We start from the raw sequence: 19926 nt of genomic DNA, 5'->3' as shown, positions 1-19926 counted from the left end.
TAATGGTTACGTCCTGGGCACAGCAGCACTGTGCCTCAGGACATATCCATTACGTCCTGGGCACAGAACCGGTTAAACTGTTATATAATAATAAATTATGTGTTTTTCTAATTGTTTTATTATGCTGCATATTTAGAATGAGATATGTGTTCCAGAGTGGGCATTGTAGTTTTTTGATAATTTCTACTCAGCCCCTCTGGGCTATATAGGGTTACCCTCAGTGGTTTTGTAATATATGCACACATAGAAGTGCCAAATCGCCATTCTAGATTGTTTCTGTGCAGGAAGAGATACCTTCCTGCACAGAAACAATCACTCCCCTCAACGCAGACACCCTTGCACTATGGTGAAAGGATGCCTGCTTTGGCACAGTCAGCTTAACTTAGCAGTGGTGCAGGGGGAAGCGCAGGGCTGCGCCATATTCTTGTGAATACAGTGCAGCCCTGCATTTCAAAACTGGTGCAGCGCGGCTCTCCACCGGTTTCTTGTAAATCTGGCCCCTTGTGTTTTTGCTTGCCATGCCATTCCAGTTTGGACTCAGCCATATGCAAATAAGTCTTAATCCCGTTCCCCATGTGAACAGCCCATCCCAAGCTGCCAGGCCAGGTCCTCTCTAGACCAGAAACAAGCATCCTAGGATCAGTTTTGGGGTATTGCCTCCGCATCAGTCAGGCGAGCTTAAATCTGGTGGCAAGACGAGCACGGGATCCACATCTGGGAATACCTGTCCCACTAAGAGCAACAAATGCAAAAAGAACAGATGATGGACGGAATGCTGAACAATGTCAAACATTCACCCCAGTCAGAGATCTGGTCTTAAATCCATGTCTTTTTTGCTCACCATTCCATTCCAGTTTTGACCCAGCCATATGCAAAACAGTCATCTGTCGTTTTTGCATTTGTTGCTCTTATTGGAATGAGAATGCCGAGACTTGGAGCCAGTGCTAACCATGCCACAACTTTCAAGCTGGCCTGACTGATGAGAGGTGATGCCCTGAAACTAGTCCCATGGTGCTTGTTCCCAGTCTAGGCAGGAGCTGGCCTGGCAGTTCAGGCTGGACTGCTTCTATGGAAAGCAGGGTCAAGACTGATTTGCACATGGTTTTCTGATCAAAATACAACCCTCACTGGGCTCCAGAGAAAAGCTTCTGAATTTGTCATTTGAAATATTTGCACCCAGAGGCATTAGCATCAGTGTCAAGACCACCCATTGGCTGCACACCTCAACATATCTGAGGAGTTTAAGAATTCTACATTCCAACTGAAACCATATTACACATTACCTGTTCAGTATTTTTAAATTATATGATACATACATGTGTATTTATGTATGTGTATATTCTAAGCTTAATATGCTCATAGGTCATTGTATAGTTTCACTATAAGTTGCTTGATTAGATGTTGTATGAGTCTTTGTTTTCATTTTATTTATCACAGTAGGTAAATATTATCTTAACTATTTATCTACAAGCATTTTACCATTGAAATACTGAGGAAAGATAAAATAATGCTATTAAAGTAAACAAATAAATCACTTCAAATACTGCAACACTTTAAAGTCTGTGTTCATACGATACAACTTTAAAACTCAATATATTCCTTAAACATATATTCCCTTACTAGGTAATCATGTATCTATATGTTTATTTCTTTAGCCCTGCTGTACAAGAGAAAAAAAAAACTTTCTCGAAAGCTTTACTCTGTTTCACATAATACTTCACCCTATACCTCAGTCAATCTTTCCTCTATCCCCACTCTCTGACTCATCCCAAACCCATTCAACTACTATTATCTCCAAAAAAACCTTCTTAGACTCTTCCCTCCTCTACCTATCCTGGCTCACCCCAAAACTCAGTTTACTACTATGATCTCCCAAACAACGCTACTAAATTCTCCCTCATGTATCTCTCCGTTGACTCATTCCAAACCTCGTTTTACTACTATGATCTCTCTAATCCCTTTCTACAGACACTTCCCTCCTCCAACTCTCTTTTACTCACCCCAAGTCTCATCTTACTACTATGATTTCCCAGTTAACACTTCTGGATTCTTCCCTCCTCTTTCCTTCCATTATTCTATTCAATTCAACTAACAGACTCATATGCCCTCCGCTCAAATTAGCTCATACCTCCCTATACTAATACTAATACTAAACTCATATTTTCCTATACTATTTACTAATCCTTTTGGATTCCAAAGTAGCATGCTACTCACTGAAAAGCACTTTGACACCTCGTCAGGGGTAGTAAGCACTATATAAATACAATTACAATTGCAATTACAATATATTTCCATGTGTAAGAGGACAGAAGCTAGAAATGTTAGGTGTTGGTATGTAAGCAGTATGGATATTTTTTATATCTAAACATCTACAAAACAGTTCACGCACTTCATTTTTAACTAACATTTTAGTTAATTTAAAAATAACAAATGGTAGGAGTGAAATTCCTTCCACTCTTCAGTTATTATGGGTGATATCATTAGGAAAATGAATATTATAGGCCCAGTAAGATCCCGCCTGCAAATACAGAGGGGCCTTGAAATATACATATCACGTTGCACCAGACTGCTACATAGAGGGAATTTTGCTGGTACTTCACTGCTGCTTCACTGGATTATTTTACTTAAAGAAAGCAGTTAAGTGTTTTGATTTGTGACCCCCACTAACTAATTTCCTTGCTTTAGGAAACCCTATGTCAATGAGTTCTGCCCTAAGATTGGTTGCATATGAACAAGATTAAAGCCAAGTATTTAAGTGGTATCTGGGAAGCATATGGATGGGTCAACTAGAGTGGACAAGGTGTGGATGAATCAATGGGTCCCCCTGGCAAGATGATTACATTAAGCAAAATCATGTACAGTCACTTCCATTGAGAAAATAGACTTCTTCTAGCCCTTCACTGGGCCATTTTTTCACAAATGTGAGCTTCGATGGATTTTGTTAGGAATCCTTCTTGGCCCACTATTACTGCCCAGGTGAGAAAATATGCTACTCACTAACACAGCCCAATACTTACTTTGAAATGACGTTATTGTGGCCATGTTTTTCCCTACGTTCACCTGCTTCTTATTTTACCTGTCTTTATTGCATGGCTTCCTCTTGTTTACCTTTATTTCCTGGGTCTTTCTATTTATTGCGCTTTGCTTTTCTTGGTTATCTTTAGGTATTATTCTAAATCTGCTTATGTGTTACCCCTGTGATTGTGTCGCATAAAGGCCCATAATTATACTTTTTTTGCGCCGCATTTGCGTAATTCTTTGACGCAAAAGCGAAGCAAACAAAACATGAGGCATATTTATACTCTGTTTGCATTAAATTAGCGTAATTTTTTTTACTCTAATTTGGTGGAAAACTAACTGCATATTTATACTTTGGCGCTAGACCCGTCTAGCACCAAATTTATGGAGTTAGAGTCATTTTTTGGAAGTGGAAACCTACCTTGCCTTAATGAGATGCAAGGTCGGCGTTCCCCTGCAAAGAAATACTCTATGGCCTTAACACCATATTTATACTCCTGTGCAAAAATGGTGCATGGGAGGGAGGAGGGGTCAAAAAATGATGCAAAGCTTGCTTTGCCACATTTTTTAATGCCTGGGTCAGGGTGGGCGTTAGGGGACCTGTGGGCCTATATCCATGGTGGAACACCATGGAATAAGCCCATTGGTGCCCTCCCCAGGCCCCAGGGACACCCCACCACACACACACCAGTGGGACTGCGGAGGATGGGGGACCACATCCCAGGTAAGTACAGGTAAATACAGGTAAGTATTGCATTTTATTTTTTAAAGTGCCATAGGGGGCCCCGAAATGGGGGCCCCTACATGGCTCTGGGTGCAATGGCCATGCCCAGGGGACCATGGTCCCCTGTGTTAGCCATTGGGGTGGTGGGCATGACTCCTGTTTTCTAAAACAGGAGTCATGTGGTATGGATGGTTTTGCATCAGAAAATGACTCTAGACAGGTTAGAGTAATTTTCTTTACTCTAACCTGCCTAACATCTTTTTTTGGTGCAAAATACCCTTCTCCCATAGCGCCACCCCCACCCGACTAACGTCATTTTGTTTTACGCTAGCCCACCCTTTGCACCAGCTTGCACCATTCCATAAATATGGTGCCTGGCTGGTGCACAGAAATGGTGCAAGCCAGTGCTAAACCTTTTAGTGCAAAACTGCATTAGTGCCGTTTTGCACCAAAAAGTATAAATCAGGCCTAGATTTTGTAAGTTTCTGCTGCTTTTGCGTCAAAAAATTACGCAAAAGCAGAGCTGAAAAAGTATGAATATGGCCCAAGTGTTCCTAGAAATGTCACGTTTGCAGGCCTAATAATACAAAACTGTAAGTGTAAGTTTTCAAAGAAGGGTCTATAACCAGCGAGAAATGTATAAACTACTTACAGCAGTCTCTAATTTCAATTTAGGCTGGAGAAAATTCCGATAAAAGAGGGTATTTGATAAAAAAAGAACTAGCCATCTGTTCTATATAGCAGGTGCACTTAGCATTCTGTGAAAGTGCCCACCGTGGAGTGCAGTATTATTTACAGACTGTAGAAAACTGAACCGAGTGTTGTCACTTGCCCCCCACAGGAATACCCATTGGCAGTCCTTGAGGGAAGCTTCTGTCACTGTGGTTTCCCCACGACATGTTTCACACTCCACGAGCGCGAGGACGAGCAGCTCTGCGCGCAGAAATGCACTGGAGAGGAGTTCGAAAGCTGTGGAACCAACGATTTCTTTCTTGTTTATCAAACGCAAGTACAAGGTATGGTCTGCTATGCATCTTACGTACTACTCTTTTTTACACAGTTGCCTTCACCAAATGCGTGATCTATTAGTACCGTTTTATGTCTGTAGTTACCCTGTAGGCTGGAGTCTTCAGAATTCTTTTTGGCTGGTACCGTCTGTGCTGTCTTTTTCCCAGAGCATCATACACTGCCAAACAAGCTCCACTTCCTCTGCAAATAAAGGGACAGATTCAGCAATTTCTCTACGATTCACTTCCACCATAGACATAGTCACAGATTTACTTTTGGGGGCGGGAAGGAGTGTCGTTTATAGTGGGAAGTGTAGGATAATGGGTTTCTCCACAAGAAAATATATTTTCTCCAGAAAGATACAAAGATGCAAAAAATAGAAGCATAACTGGACTCGTGGAAATGCATTTAACCATGCTTAATTGCACATTGTTCGTAATTGTAAATGCAGAACTGATTTCGCATATATGTAAAATAGAATTCACATCAACTTTCCAGCAGAACACCTGGCAACATGTGATTTTCATATGTTTCCAGGAGGGCTATTTTCATCCTTTATGAATTCATAAAATGTGTTAATCTTCACTCGTGTAAGAGAGTAAACATGGTGCAGATTTACAATTGTTTTTAAGTAATTATGCACATTTTGTTGAGGTTGAGGAGACTGCTGCAGATAATTGTGATAAGGAAATGAGATGTTGTTTGACAGGTGTTTCATGGTTGGGCTTCAAGGATTCCAGAAAAGCAAAGGGATTTCAGGGAAGTGTGCTCCAAAGGGGTGCACAACTCACGTTTGCATCAGGAGAGTGGGTGGGTTAGGGTCTGCATATCAAAAAAGGGAATTGTGACGTTTGCCCCATGCAGCACATTTCTGATCAACAGAGACTGGTCGAGTATGGATTGGATAAGAGAATAAAGGGGTCTCATATTGTGTTGGAGGTGTCTCTCTATACTGCAAAAGAGAAATGTTTATGGTAAGTGGCGAGGAAAAACTCATGTATAAATTGACAAAAAAATAGAAATCAGCAGGTTTACTCCCTTGTTGGACTAGGGTTCCATTTTTTTTTGATCTTCTGAAACAATTACAGAATTACCCGTGCATAGATTCACACAGGTGTGCCTTCATTAATCAATAACTATTCAGGGTATAATCTTAAGACTGTAATAATGCTGAGAAAAATTGCATTATTATGATTTTTTTGTATTTGAGGCACAAGCATAACAGGAGCGGCTCGCTGTGCTAAAAAGGGGTGGGGTGACGCGTGCAGGGGGGAATTAATAATTGAAAAAACGTGCCTGTATCATCACAGCCACCACCGCTGTCATCATCGCGCTGCTCCTCTCTTTCAGACAGGCCGCAGGCACAGGCTCATAGTCTGCCCTGCGACCCATCCTGATGCTGCTGAGAGCAGCATTAGGATAGGCTGCGAGAGCCCAGCCAAGGCGCTCCTAAGCAGACTGGGAGCCTGTGCCTGCTCTCTCCAGCCCGGCAACACAGTGCCAGGCTGGAAAGAGCCTACTGTGCATGTGTGTTTGGCTGGCCCGAGATGGCGAGCCAAACATACATGTGTGGTAAGGGGGTGTGCTGTGCACTTCCCCTCAGTGCACGTCACAGCCTGGGCCCCACCCCCTTTTACCAAAAAATGATAATAAACGTAGTTCATTATCATTTTTTGGTAAAAGGTTTGCAGCTGCTGCTGGTGGGGGCGATGCTCCTCTGTCCTAGAGGAGGAACAGCGCCTGACAGATAGCACTTTCCCAATTGAGAAACCCATTCCCCTGCAACCTGTGTGTAAAAGTGTATATACCAAGGGAATAAACCTTCACCTGCTATTTGAAATTCACAAAAATGATTTTTTTACAAAAATTCCACATGTGCAAATCGATGCCCATATTTATGAGGAATTGGTGTAGGGCAGGAGTGCACGGTATTTCTGAAATGCAGTGCATTCCTCTACTTTCCCCCTTCGCTGGTGCACAATAAGGTGCCTTGTGCCGAGGGCGCAAAGGTGCCTGCATTGCATGCAGTATTTTTTTTGTGCAGGAAGGGACCCCTTTCTGCACAAAAACAATCCCGAGAGGAGTTTTCCTCCTTCCATGTGTGCTGCAAAATGCAGCACACATGGAAAGAGGAAATAAATGAGGAGAAACTAAAATATTTCTCCATGTTATGCCTGCTGTGGGGAAGCTTAAGGTTTTGGTGCTGCCCCTGGTTTATGTTATTAAGTAAATATGGGCAGCGTCAAAATCCATGGGTGTTGTGTGGGAAAACCCACAGCAAAGCCCATGGAATTCATCCCTGACGCAGAGTAAGGCAACACAGCGACTTGCACTGCTTTGTCTTACTCTATATCTATGAGGCCATGCAAAGCCACGCAAAGTGGATTTGCATGACCACATAGTTATGGTGAAGAGGCTTGGGCCCACTGAATAGTCCAAAAAAGTGACGCTCCGGCGGCACAAGCCTTCACAAATATGCCCCCCAGCATGTAAATGCTCACATGATAAGCTCGTGACCTGCAAGCTTAATTGATTAATATGTACAGGGCTTAAATAGGTTGATGTTTGCAGTTTCCAAATAAAACTGTTTTGAAAGCTTTTTAATTAGGAATATCTGAGTTACTCACTCAGTAGGTTGTGTATCTGTGATCTGTTTCATGGTCATAATCGACAAACTCTGCATGGGTCGAAAACATGTAATTAGTATCTTTCATAGTGAGAAAGAGAGGATAAAACACAAAATATAATTATTTTTTTATGTGCTCTGAAGCGTCAGTCTGAATGGCTCTTAAAGTAATTGGACTCGGCAGAACTGGTCCAACAATTGTTTGCATATTTTATAGAGCAGCTTATTCAATCTCCTTCATAATCGCTTGGTCAGGAGTCAGAAAAAGCGTGGCCTTTGTGATTAATAATTGATTCTGACCTGAAATTCATCATACTTCTGTGGAAATGAGTCATTTGCTAAATTGGCATCATGTTGAGGTGTTGTTGCGGTCTTCTAGATTGAGACTTAGGTTGTGAAGATATTGCGCAACCCGAATATTCCTGTCTATTGAAATGCTTGTTTAATTGTCTTAATTGTCCTGATCTTTGTAGGTCGTTGATCTACAGCATGTTCTGTTTAAACCTCCTCTCACTGAGGATGATGCTGGGTTTCATATATACTCTTCCAAAGTGCTCCTTTTGCAATGCCCATGTGCTTTAAAATCATTATGTATACGAATCTGCCTGCGGCTTGCGAAGGTTTGTTTATTTTATTGTATTTGGGAATAATTGCAGGCTGCAGGATTAGTTGCCTCTCTGTGCCCAAACTAAGACTGGTTTTGACAGGCAGACACAACCCATGGTGGCTGGAAAACACACTGACGAGGAATTTCTCTAGAGTAGAGAGTAAAATGGTAAAATGATAAAATCTGGAGGAAAGATGGGTTACCTGCAGTGGCGGTCCGTAATTTTAGGAGGGGGGCAGGCGGGGCGCACATACACACTCATTCATTCACACACACGTGCACACGCACATCCATTCACAACACTCATTATCAAACATACACACACTCACCATTCATTTAAAAACACACACACACACTTACCTTCAGCTCAGCCTCTAAGGTCCTAGGAGGATTGGGACTGCTGCCTACCGTCATTGCCTGACCCTAGGTCAGGCAATGAGGGAAGGCAGCAGTCTCAACTTCCTCACAGAGTGGGATGGGGTTAGTTAAACTGTTGACCCCTCCCCACTTTGTGACAAGGTGTCACTGATTGACACTCGCCCTGGGCGCTTCAGGGCTTAAACCTGAAGCATCTAGGTCAGAGTTAATGGGTGACGCTTCCCTCATCATCGAGAGGTAGGGCCTCGAGGCACCTTTGCTGAGCTGAGGAGGTCACGCCCATAGGAGCTGTGACCTATTCAGCCCAGCAAAGTTCAGACTGATCTGAAAATGAGGGGTGTCTGTCAGGCTGACCTTTGCTCAGCCTAACAGGCACTCTTCATGAGGGGCAAAAGGTGAGGAGGTGTGCCACCTCTGCCCCAAAGGGCGGGCCGTGGCTAGCTACCTGTCTCCATAAGTAGTTGACAATTACATAAAGTTGTACTTATCTGGATGAGTGTTCGTATAGATGCAGGATTTAAATGGTTCCTTTTTTATTGAGCGCTAATGGGATTGTTGCAGGCTGTAGATAAAAATTAATGCAGATAATTGTTTGTACAACTACAGCTACATTGCTCATAGATTTAATGTGCTGCCTTTGCTGTCAAGCATTCAAAGAGGTTGACTTTTTCTTGAATAGGCAGCGTTAAAGCATTGTGAGTTCTGGGGTTGACCACAACACGTTTGTCCACCTATAGTATTTTCCCTACCATGCTGGACTTTAATGTATGGGCCCCATTCACAAAGATCTTGCCTTGAATTTTTCTGGCAGTGCTCCTGGCTTACTCCAGGAATAAGCCAGGAGTACTACAACTTTAAGTTACATCTACTCATAGAAAAATCATTTTGAATTGGGTGCTTTACTCTTGTAGCACTCCTTGCTTACATAACCCAGGGCCATCCTGGAAGTGTCCGTCCTGGAACTCATAAGACAGCCAGTAGGACTGCAAGTGTAATTCACAGCTACTCATACCAAAATATTTGTGATCTGGGTCCATTGTTATAAGTAGGTGTGATTTACTCTTGCACTAATCCCTGCATACTCCTGAATACCAGGAGCAAGCCAGATTCATGGTTTACTCATGGAATTCAAGAGAAAGTCAGGAGTGTCACAAATCAATCAGTTTTCATAAAGCGCAACTACTCACCCATGAGGGTCTCAAGGCGCTGGTGGAGGGTCTGTGACTCATTCAAAGAGGCATGTCTTGAGGTTCTTCTTGAAGATGGTGAGTGATGGGCTTTGTCTGAGGTGCGTTGGTAGGTTGTTCCGGCTCTTGGCTGCGAGGTAGGTGAAAGATCTTCCTCTGGAGGTGGTTTTCAAGATGTGTGGAATGGTGGCTAGTGCCGTCTGGGCAGATCAGAGGGGTCTGGCAGGGTTATTGAAAGAGATGTGATGATTCAGGTAGGCCGGTCCAATGTTGTGAAGAGCCTTGTAGGTGAGTAGTTTGAAGTTGATTAGTTTCTCCACTGGGAGCCAATGGAGCCTGAGGTGTTGGGAGATGTGTTCCTGCGGCGGCATTTTGGATGAGTTGTAGTTTCCTGATGTTCTTTGTCGTGGTGCGGCATAGAGTGTTTTGCCGTAGTCAAGCTTGCTTGTGACTAGGGCATGGGTGATTATCTTATGGCAGTCATCCGGGATTCACTTGAAGATTTTGTGGAGTTGGCGGAGAGTGTGCCAGCAGGAAGAGGTGACTGATTTACCTGTTGCGTCATTGTTAGGGAGAAGTCAAGGAGTATTCCCGGGTTGCGGGCATGGTCTGTCAGAGTAGGTGCGACGTTGAGCGATGTGGGCCACCAGGAGTCATCCCAGGCTGAAGTGGAGTTTCCGAAGATGATGAGCTCAGTCTTGTCTGAGTTGAGCTTGAAGCAGCTCTCCCCCATCCAGGTGGCAAGGGCTTTCATTCCGGTGTGAAAGTTCCTCTTGGCTTTGTCTGGGTCTTCAGTGAGGGATATGATGAGTTGTGTGTCATCCGGGTATGACACAATGTTCATTCCATGGCCTCTGACGATGGCTGCAAGCGGGCCCATGTATATGTTGAAGAGCGTTGGGCTCAGGGAGGATCCCTCAGAGACTCCGGAGCTCACTTCTGTTGGTTTGGATATGAAGGGTGGGAGCCTGACTCTCTGTGTTCTTCTGGTGAGGATGGAGTGAATGCATTGCAAGGCTTTTCTGCGGATTCCTACTGTTGGTTTGGATATGAAGGGTGGGAACTTGACTCTCTGTGTTCTTCTGGTGAAGATGGAGTGAATCCATTGCAAGACTTTTCTGCGGATTCCTACGTTGTGGAGTCTGGTGCATAAAGTGCTGTGGAAGACCTTTTCAAAGGTTGCTGAGAGGTCGAGGAGTATGAGTGCGGCGGTGTGGCCTCGATCGAGGAGTCTGCAGCTGTCATCGGTGGCTGCAAGAAGAACTGTCTCCATGCTATGGTTGCTGCGGAAGCCAGACTAGGAGGTATCCAGAGAGTTGTTGTCTTTAATGAACAAATAATGAGCTACAGTAAAAATCTCTGTAAATTGGGTCTTATTCTCAGTTTCTCTCCAGAATTTAAATGCATGACCCAAGCATCTGGTAACGATATGTGCTGTTTGTGCAAAACATTGTGTCTCAGGACAGTTGTTCCAAAAGTTTGAGGTAAGAGAATTTAGCAACAACACAATAGTACTACAAGATTAAGGGCCTCATTCTGAGGCCAGCGGGCGGCGGTCGCCGCCCGCCTGGCGGGAACCGCCATATGGCCGCTCCGCGGTCAAAAGACCGCAGAGGCCATTCTGGCTTTCCCGCTGGGCTGGCGGGCAACCGCCAGAAGGCCGCCCGCCAGCCCAGCGGGAAACCCCTTCCCACGAGGAAGCCGGCTCCGAATGGAGCCGGCGGAGTGGGAAAGGTGTGACGGGTGCAGTTGCACCCGTCGCGAATTTCAGTGTCTGCTAAGCAGACACTGAAATTCTTTGTGGGGCCCTCTTACGGGGGCCCCTGCAGTGCCTATGCCATTGGCATGGGCACTGCAGGGGCCCCCAGGGGCCCCACGACACCCCATTCCGCCATCCTGTTCCTGGCGGGCGAACCGCCAGGAACAGGATGGCGGTATGGGGTGTCGGAATCCCCATGGAGGATTCCTGAGGGCAGCGAAAACCGGCGGGAGACCGCCGGTTTTCCCTTTCTGACCGCGGCCAAACCGCCGCGGTCAGAATGCCCTTGAGAGCACCGCCAGCCTGTTGGCGGTGCTTTCGCGGTCGTTGACCCTGGCGGTCAATGACCGCCAGGGTCAGAATGACCCCCTAAGTCCCTGATTTGAGCCAAAGTGGTGTAGTGCGGTGCTGCGCCAAAAATAGCCGTGCCACGCTGTGCCACTTTTCAAACGCAGGGATGAGCCGTATTTACAGGAGTACGGCATAGCCCTGCATTTCCCCCTGCACTGGCACTAAATTAAGCTGCCTGCACCAATGCAGGCATCCTTGCACTGTAGTGCTAGGTTGTCTGCGTTGAGGGGATAGATTGTTTATGTGCAGGAAGGCGTCCCTTCCTGCACATAAACAATCTATTATGGTGATTTGGCACTTCTATGTATGCTGAAAAATGTAGCACACATAAAAGTACCAAAGCGTCATTTCAGAATGATGGTTTATGTGCAGGAAGGGGTACCTTCCTGCACATAAACAATCATCCATGGCATTTTGCTTCTTCTAGCAGAATGCAGCACACATAGGAAAGACAAAAACCACGGGTTGGTGTTAGTTTTTGGCACTGCCTCAGGGTTATGACAACTCGTAAATCTGGGACAACGGTGGAATGCCCACTGCAAAAGCCATTGCACGCACATCTGATGCAGAAAACTGCATCAGGGGGCCCATATTTACAAGGAGGCATAACTCCACAAAAAAGTGGTGTTACACATCCTTGTAAATATGGAGCATTGGTCGGTGCCATAGGAGCTTCACAGAAAATAACGCTCTGGTGGCGCTGGGGGCTGTATAAAGTTCCTCTAAGTGTTAGAACTTGGACTGTTGGTTGACTGGAATGTTACCATTAGTCAAGCAGCAACTACAATCCTAGTCAGGGTGTCAGACAAACACTAAAGTAACCTTTGCTCACCCTGTGGTAGCCAGGCACAGAACACTCAGACTTAACTTAGAGACAGTGTGTAAAGTATTTGTGCAACACTTCAAACAGTAAAACAGTGAAAACACCGTACAAAAAAGATTCCACACCAGGTTAGACAAGGAGAGCAAAATGTAATAAATAATACAAGACCAAAGCAACAAAAATCCAATACGTAGAACTTGAATTATGAATTTCTAAAGATTAAACTATAAAATAGCACTCAGAAGCAAGAAGCACCAAGCTGGGAAATCTGGTTGTGCAGGAGTGGGACACTTTACTAGGAAAAGTTCAGGTGGACCGTGATAGAGTGCGGTACAGATGCAGGGACAGAGGGAGGCCTGCTGAACAAGAGTACCTTAATCCTAGTTGTGTTGATGTTGAACATGTAGGATGCAGCAGAAGCGATGCACCTGTGTCGATCCCCACAGCAGAGCAGATTCATTGTTTTTTCCCACAAAGTAGAGGAGATGCGTCTATTTTCTCCAGGCAACAAAACATCAGTTCCAATATGACGTGGGTCCAGAGGAGATACTCCAGGTATATCACTGCAACAACGGCAATGTTTCAGAGTTAAGCCTTGCAGCAGAGGCAATGTGCACCTTCCAATCCACACAGGGGTGGTGATGCATGGGGTTGACAGCTGATGGGCTGATTCTGCTAGAACAAGCAACTTAGGTCCACTTGCAATAGGCCAGCTCTGGGGTGGCATCACTTGGCAGGCCAGACTCACAGATGGCTGAGTCCAGGTGCAGAGGCAGGTGGGCTGGTAGACTGTTATGTCCCTGAGAGTTCAGATCAGGAGACCAGTATGCTGGCCCTTAGAATCACTTTGGGTTTAAGTGATGCAAGTCCAGTCTTTCTCACACAGGAAGGAGAACAGCAGGCAGCAGGGCAGCAAGGCAGGAATCCAGCAAAGCAGCAGTTCAGCAAAGCAGCAGTCCAGCATAGTGGCAGTCCTTTAGCAGCACAACAGCCATTCTTCCTGTCATAGTAATCACAGGTTCAGAAATGTACTAAGTTGGCAGTTTCAGAGATCCAGTACATATACCCAGTTGGGCCTTTGAGGTGAGAGAAACTTCAAAGATGTACCTTTTATAGTGCATGGATGTCCTGGTCTTCCTGCCCTGGCTCCAGACTTACTGCCGTCAAGGTGCATGAAGTCACTCCTAAGCTCCCATTGTGTGTGGCTGTCTAGGGGGAATGCACAAAGCCCAGCTGTCACCCACCTTAGACAAGTGATCAGAGACAGGCAGGAGGTACCAAATGGCTAAAGTAAGAAATGTACAACTTTCTATAAGTGGCATTTTCAGAATTACAATATAAAATCCAATGTAACCATAGGCTGTGAGTTTGAATTGTGATTCCACAGACACCAAACTCAAGAAGCCTACCTCCTCCAGATTGTGAATTGCACTTATCAGATGTAATAAGCTAATCCCAATGTTATCATATGGGAGAGATAGGCCATGCAAGAGTGAAAAACGACTTTGGGAGTTTTTCACTAACAAGTCATGTACAACTTAAAAGTATATGTCCTTTTTTATACACTGTGCCCTGCCCTCTGGGATGTCCAGGGCCTACCTTCGGGGTGACACATGTATAAAAAGGGGAGGTGTGAGCCTGGCAAAAGGGTAATTTTGCCAGGTTGACATTACAGTCTAAAACTGCACACACAGGCTCTGCAATGGCAGGCCTGATACATGGTTGAAGGGATACTTAAGTGGTGGTACAATCTGTCTTGTAGGCTCACAAGTAACATTTAATTTACAGGTCCTGGGCACATGTAGTACACTTTACTAGGAACTTATAAGTAAAATAAATTTGCCAAATGGGGATAAGACAATATTACCATGTTTAGGGGAGAGAGCGCCAGCACATTAGCACTGGTTAGCAGTGGTAAAGTTCACAGAGTGCTAAAGCCAGCAAAAACAAGGTCGGAAAAGTGGAGAAGGTAGGCAAAAAGTTGGGGGAAAGGCCACCCTAAGGCTGGCAGGTTAAACAGTAAGTCACACCTATTCATAGTCATAATTTGTACATTGAGTCCTTTGTCAGGAGAAGAGGTGATTTAGTCTATACCTATCAAACCCCTGAATATCAGGAGCATACCCAGAAAATAGAGCGACTGTAGTGCTTTCCTCTTATTTAGTTTCTAAGCACTAACATAACACACTAGAAATGCACTTGTGAGGTCAAAGAAGACTTTTATTGTTATTTTATTCTTCCCCAACCACAATGTTTATGAATGAATGACGAATTAGTAGCTTTCAAGTCCGCGTTAATCAAACAAAATATATCAGTTTGCAATATACACAGCAGGTTATATTTATAAGATATTGAATGCAAAGCAAAACAAATACTTCACCGTGTAGGAACTATTTACAGCTACATCTTTCTAAGGTCTGCAAGCTGAGACCCCTGTCAGCCGCGAGAAAGAGTGTCATCTACCCACACGGGATGCTGGCAACTGGCGCCAAGCTCCAGCACGAGGTCCGGCAGATTCGAATCTGACTCTCTGCAGCCTGTTACATTCGTTACAAAGGTGTGCCCCCTCCTCTCAGACCTGGGAAACTGAGCAAGCCTTTTGGAGACTGGCCAGGTCTCCAAGACTACTCCTGTTCCCAAGCTCAAGGGAAGAGAAACGACGCCCATGTACTCTCTCTTATCAGGTCTAGTCTACTGTGAGAGCAAAACATCTTGGTTCTCTGGTGCCAAAACACAGCTTGGAAAAATACAGAACTCCACGTTAAAGGCAATGGGCAGCTAACCTAAATATCAAATGCAATGTCATGTTAAAGGCAATAGGCAGCTAACCTAAATATCAAATGCAATGTCTAGTGTCATGTCAAAGCCAATAGGCATCTAAGCTGAATACAAAATGCAATGTCTTATATCATGTCAAAGCCCATAGGCAGCTGAGCTGAATATAAAATGCAATGTATAATATCATGTCAAAGCCAATAGGCAGCTGAGCTGAATACAAAATGCAATGTATAATATCATGTCAAAGCCAATAGGCAGTTAAGCTGAATACAAAATGTAATATATGATATCATGTCAAAGCCCATAGGCAGTTAAGCTGAATATCATGTTGAAGCCAATAGGCAGTTAAGCTGAATACATCATGTCAAAGTCAATAGGCATGCAATGTCAAAGCCAATAGGCGGCTAGACTGGATACAGCATGTCAAAGCCAATAGGCAGAATACAGAATGTAATGACTAATGCAATGTCAAAGCCCATAGGCGGCTAAACTGAATACAGAAAGCAATGGCTAATGCCATGTCAAAGCCAATAGGCACAATACAGAATGTAATGACTAATGCAATGTCAAAGCCCATAGGCGGCTAAACTGAACAAAACATACCATGTGCTACTGGTGAACATTGAGCAACTAATATGCGCAGTGGTGAAACACAAAGTCATTGGTCAAAACAAAACTCCATCAAATAGCAGGACATTCCGCCCTTTGACCAATGAATTTTTGTTTCACATATCTCATATTTCAAACAAACAAAAAAAACATTATCAGCAAATCAAATTTCAATGATCAAAGCAATCCCTGTAAAGCAATAGAAGTGAATTAACACATTGATCTCATAACCTTTCACATCAGATACATCTACATAGAAAAGACTGGGCAATTTTTTTTTTTTTTTTTTTTTTTTTTTTCTCTGATTGAGTCTCTAATTCAACAGTGTTAGCAATTTGATGTGGCATGAGTTCTGCTCATGTAAAGGTGCACGGTCCACCTGAAAGGTTTTCTGGAAGGTAAGCAAAAGTCAGAGTTCCATACGAGAGGGGAAAGAAAAAAAAAAACACAGCAAACAAGTTGAACTTGAACTGAAGGCGCAGTTTGCGCAAAATGGATCCATGGTGCTGGCACTTTACTCAGCCCGGTTCAGGTTGGGGATTCGGTCCCTTCCCCGACCCCACACGCACACACCGGAAGGGGGACCACACAGCGCACTCAGGGACAGTGGCGAAACGTGGTCGGATCTGCAAAAGAAACAAGTATGACTTTTCTTGCAAATAACATTTTTCATTTAAACTGCACCCTTCCTCTTTCTTTCCCTGTTTTATAATCAGCAGGACGTTTTTGGGGCCCTTTGTTATATTCTCTGCAGGTTCTGGAGGGTCACTTGGGGCTTCAGCCCACACATCAGTACTGAGGTTTTTATCTGCTGCACCACAGCTTCCCTTTTCTTGCACTGTCAGAAGGGCTGGGGCAGACTCCTTCTTTACCAAACCTCCATTCACTGCATTTTTGCCAAATTGGGCCATTCTGTCTCCAATTTGTATGAATGAATCAGATTCTTTTCTAGGTATCAGCATAATTTCGATTTTTCCTTGGTAATTTGCAGCAATCACTCTCCCTAAAACCTGATCAATTTGCCATTTCTGTTCTGGTAACTTTCCTCTCCCCAACTGCTCTGTGACTGCTTGCATGACAGATTGCTTTTGTGCGTGCTGCACAGTTTTTATCAAATCTAGGGGAATGTGCATCTCTCTCATCTCTGCCCACCTGTAAGTGGCCTTTTCACATTTCTGGGGCACCCACATAGCCATCCCCACTAAGGCAGAATTCTGGGTGAACACTTCTCTCTCTGCATTTTTCTCATTAACATCTGCAAGGTAATTGAACCAGTTAGGTGCTAAAACATTATCAAAGAACCAAAAATCAGCATAAAAATGACACATCTCACGTAGCTCTTGCTTTAAAATCTGACACACATTATACAACGCTGTTTCTTCTACTGTGCCAGAAAGCAACATTTCAGTCAATGAATCATTAGTAAAACAAACATGCTTTTTATCTTCAGTAGACACGAATTCAAATGGTGCACTCAACTTCATTGATAATTCTTTTACCTGTGGTACTCTAGCCCTGTCTTGCAAGTACCAGATCCATTGTATGATTCTAGCTAGGGGCACTATTTTCTTTCCTTGTTCATGATTTAAATGTACATAAGTATTTCCTTCTTGCACTGCGCAGAAACCTAAAGTCTGCATTATTTCATTTGCCAAATCCCAAGCGCGCAGCTGCATATTATTTTTCACAGTGACCATGTACAAAAGTGTTAGGATTTCTCTCAAATGAGGGCTATTCTTTTTCCAAAAATCAAACAAGCTAATGAAACTCGGGGTGTCTTGCTCTAAAATCCTTCGTTTTACTTGTGCATTTTGCAACGTAACTCGTAAATCACATTCTGGTCTCTCGTCCCTGTTATCAGTTAAGGAATGCACTTTGGCTGCCAAAAACCCTGGCTCACACGGAAACTCAGTGCAGCTCGGAGCTGTCTTAACCCCCTCATTATTGGAATGGGACAAGAAAGATTCTTCATTTTTATAACTTTCAGCATTATTTTGAATTATCGTATCCTGGCTAATTTGCTCACGTAAATTCCTATTTTCATGTTCCAACTTCCTACATTTCTGTTGCATTTCTCTGTAAGCAGATAAAGGTATCCAGACCTTTCTGTCATCATTACTTCCAAAACACACGTTTTCTACATATATACAACAGGAATTATTTCTCAAAACATTATCAGGCCTTTTAGCTACACATGCATTTTCTTCTGTAATTCCCCAAACAGAAAACAATTCACAGTTTTTCTTTGCACCATCAGGCAGTTCATCAACACATGTATTCTCAGACATGGTCTGCCGTGCTACTGTGATTCCCCAAACAGAAAACAATTTCTGTAATTCTCCAAACAACAAAAAACAATTACACTTTTAAAGTGTGCACTTAGAAATCTACTAACTCGTCAAACCCCTTTAATCACCTCTTATTGACCGACCCCACGACTCCAGGTACCAATTGTAGTGCTTTCCTCTTATTTAGTTTCTAAGCACTAACATAACACAACAGAAATGCACTTCTGAGGTCAAAGAAGACTTTTATTGTTATTTTATTCTTCCCCAACCACAATGTTTATGAATGAATGACGAATTAGTAGCTTTCAAGTCCGCGTTAATCAAACAAAATATATCAGTTTGCAATATACACAGCAGGTTATATTTATAAGATATTGAATGCAAAGCAAAACAAATACTTCACCGTGTAGGAACTATTTACAGCTACATCTTTCTAAGGTCTGCAAGCTGAGACCCCTGTCAGCCGCGAGAAAGAGTGTCATCTACCCACACGGGATGCTGGCAACTGGCGCCAAGCTCCAGCACGAGGTCCGGCAGATTCGAATCTGACTCTCTGCAGCCTGTTACATTCGTTACAAAGGTGTGCCCCCTCCTCTCAGACCTGGGAAACTGAGCAAGCCTTTTGGAGACTGGCCAGGTCTCCAAGACTACTCCTGTTCCCAAGCTCAAGGGAAGAGAAACGACGCCCATGTACTCTCTCTTATCAGGTCTAGTCTACTGTGAGAGCAAAACATCTTGGTTCTCTGGTGCCAAAACACAGCTTGGAAAAATACAGAACTCCACGTTAAAGGCAATGGGCAGCTAACCTAAATATCAAATGCAATGTCATGTTAAAGGCAATAGGCAGCTAACCTAAATATCAAATGCAATGTCTAGTGTCATGTCAAAGCCAATAGGCATCTAAGCTGAATACAAAATGCAATGTCTTATATCATGTCAAAGCCCATAGGCAGCTGAGCTGAATATAAAATGCAATGTATAATATCATGTCAAAGCCAATAGGCAGCTGAGCTGAATACAAAATGCAATGTATAATATCATGTCAAAGCCAATAGGCAGTTAAGCTGAATACAAAATGTAATATATGATATCATGTCAAAGCCCATAGGCAGTTAAGCTGAATATCATGTTGAAGCCAATAGGCAGTTAAGCTGAATACATCATGTCAAAGTCAATAGGCATGCAATGTCAAAGCCAATAGGCGGCTAGACTGGATACAGCATGTCAAAGCCAATAGGCAGAATACAGAATGTAATGACTAATGCAATGTCAAAGCCCATAGGCGGCTAAACTGAATACAGAAAGCAATGGCTAATGCCATGTCAAAGCCAATAGGCACAATACAGAATGTAATGACTAATGCAATGTCAAAGCCCATAGGCGGCTAAACTGAACAAAACATACCATGTGCTACTGGTGAACATTGAGCAACTAATATGCGCAGTGGTGAAACACAAAGTCATTGGTCAAAACAAAACTCCATCAAATAGCAGGACAGCGACATGCTCATTTGGGTGCAATAAGCAACAGAATCTGCCTGTTATGTCCTATTTTCCCAACAAAACTCTTGATTGACAATATTTACCAAATATATACTAAAATTCTAACACCTGGTTATCAGATTTTATCTTATGTAATAATTATTGCAATAGACACTGGGACACTTGTAATGAGTCATATTTAAACCATGGTCCTGATGACTGTCATGACCTTTCAGTTCATTTATGTTATTAATGTTTTCTGCACAAGCCCTTTGCGCAGTATAGAAGT

General features: G+C 43.5%; 2 protein-coding genes across 9 annotated transcripts in view; one reads left to right on the top strand and one right to left on the bottom strand.

Annotated features, from left to right (window-relative positions):
* Positions 1-19926, top strand: part of WSCD2 (WSC domain containing 2) — a 1176783-nt gene that overhangs the window by 924417 nt on the left and 232440 nt on the right. For all 7 annotated transcript variants that reach the window (XM_069214798.1, XM_069214802.1, XM_069214803.1 and 4 more), the window contains one exon: positions 4584-4758. In XM_069214798.1, the coding sequence (XP_069070899.1) occupies positions 4584-4758 (175 nt within the window). The remainder of the gene's footprint in view (positions 1-4583; positions 4759-19926) is intronic.
* Positions 14636-19643, bottom strand: LOC138266241 (uncharacterized). 2 transcript variants are annotated; one of them, XR_011199484.1, is made up of 2 exons: positions 18560-19643; positions 14636-16494 (listed from the first exon to the last, which is right to left on the bottom strand). XR_011199484.1 is itself a non-coding variant. In XM_069214796.1 (2 exons), the coding sequence occupies exons 1-2, from the start codon at positions 18154-18156 to the stop codon at positions 16383-16385; spliced, it is 1248 nt and encodes a 415-aa protein (XP_069070897.1). In that variant the 5' UTR covers positions 18157-18480; the 3' UTR covers positions 14637-16382. The 2 variants fall into 2 exon arrangements, 1 of the variants encoding a protein (XP_069070897.1); XM_069214796.1 differs by lacking the exon at positions 18560-19643 and adding an exon at positions 17021-18480 and having other exon boundaries at positions 14637-16494.

The sequence above is a fragment of the Pleurodeles waltl genome, chromosome 11 (genome assembly GCF_031143425.1).
Source record: "Pleurodeles waltl isolate 20211129_DDA chromosome 11, aPleWal1.hap1.20221129, whole genome shotgun sequence".
NCBI lineage: Eukaryota > Metazoa > Chordata > Amphibia > Caudata > Salamandridae > Pleurodeles > Pleurodeles waltl.
Note: the sequence above shows the minus strand (reverse complement) of the source record. Positions and strands in the feature narration are given on the sequence as shown.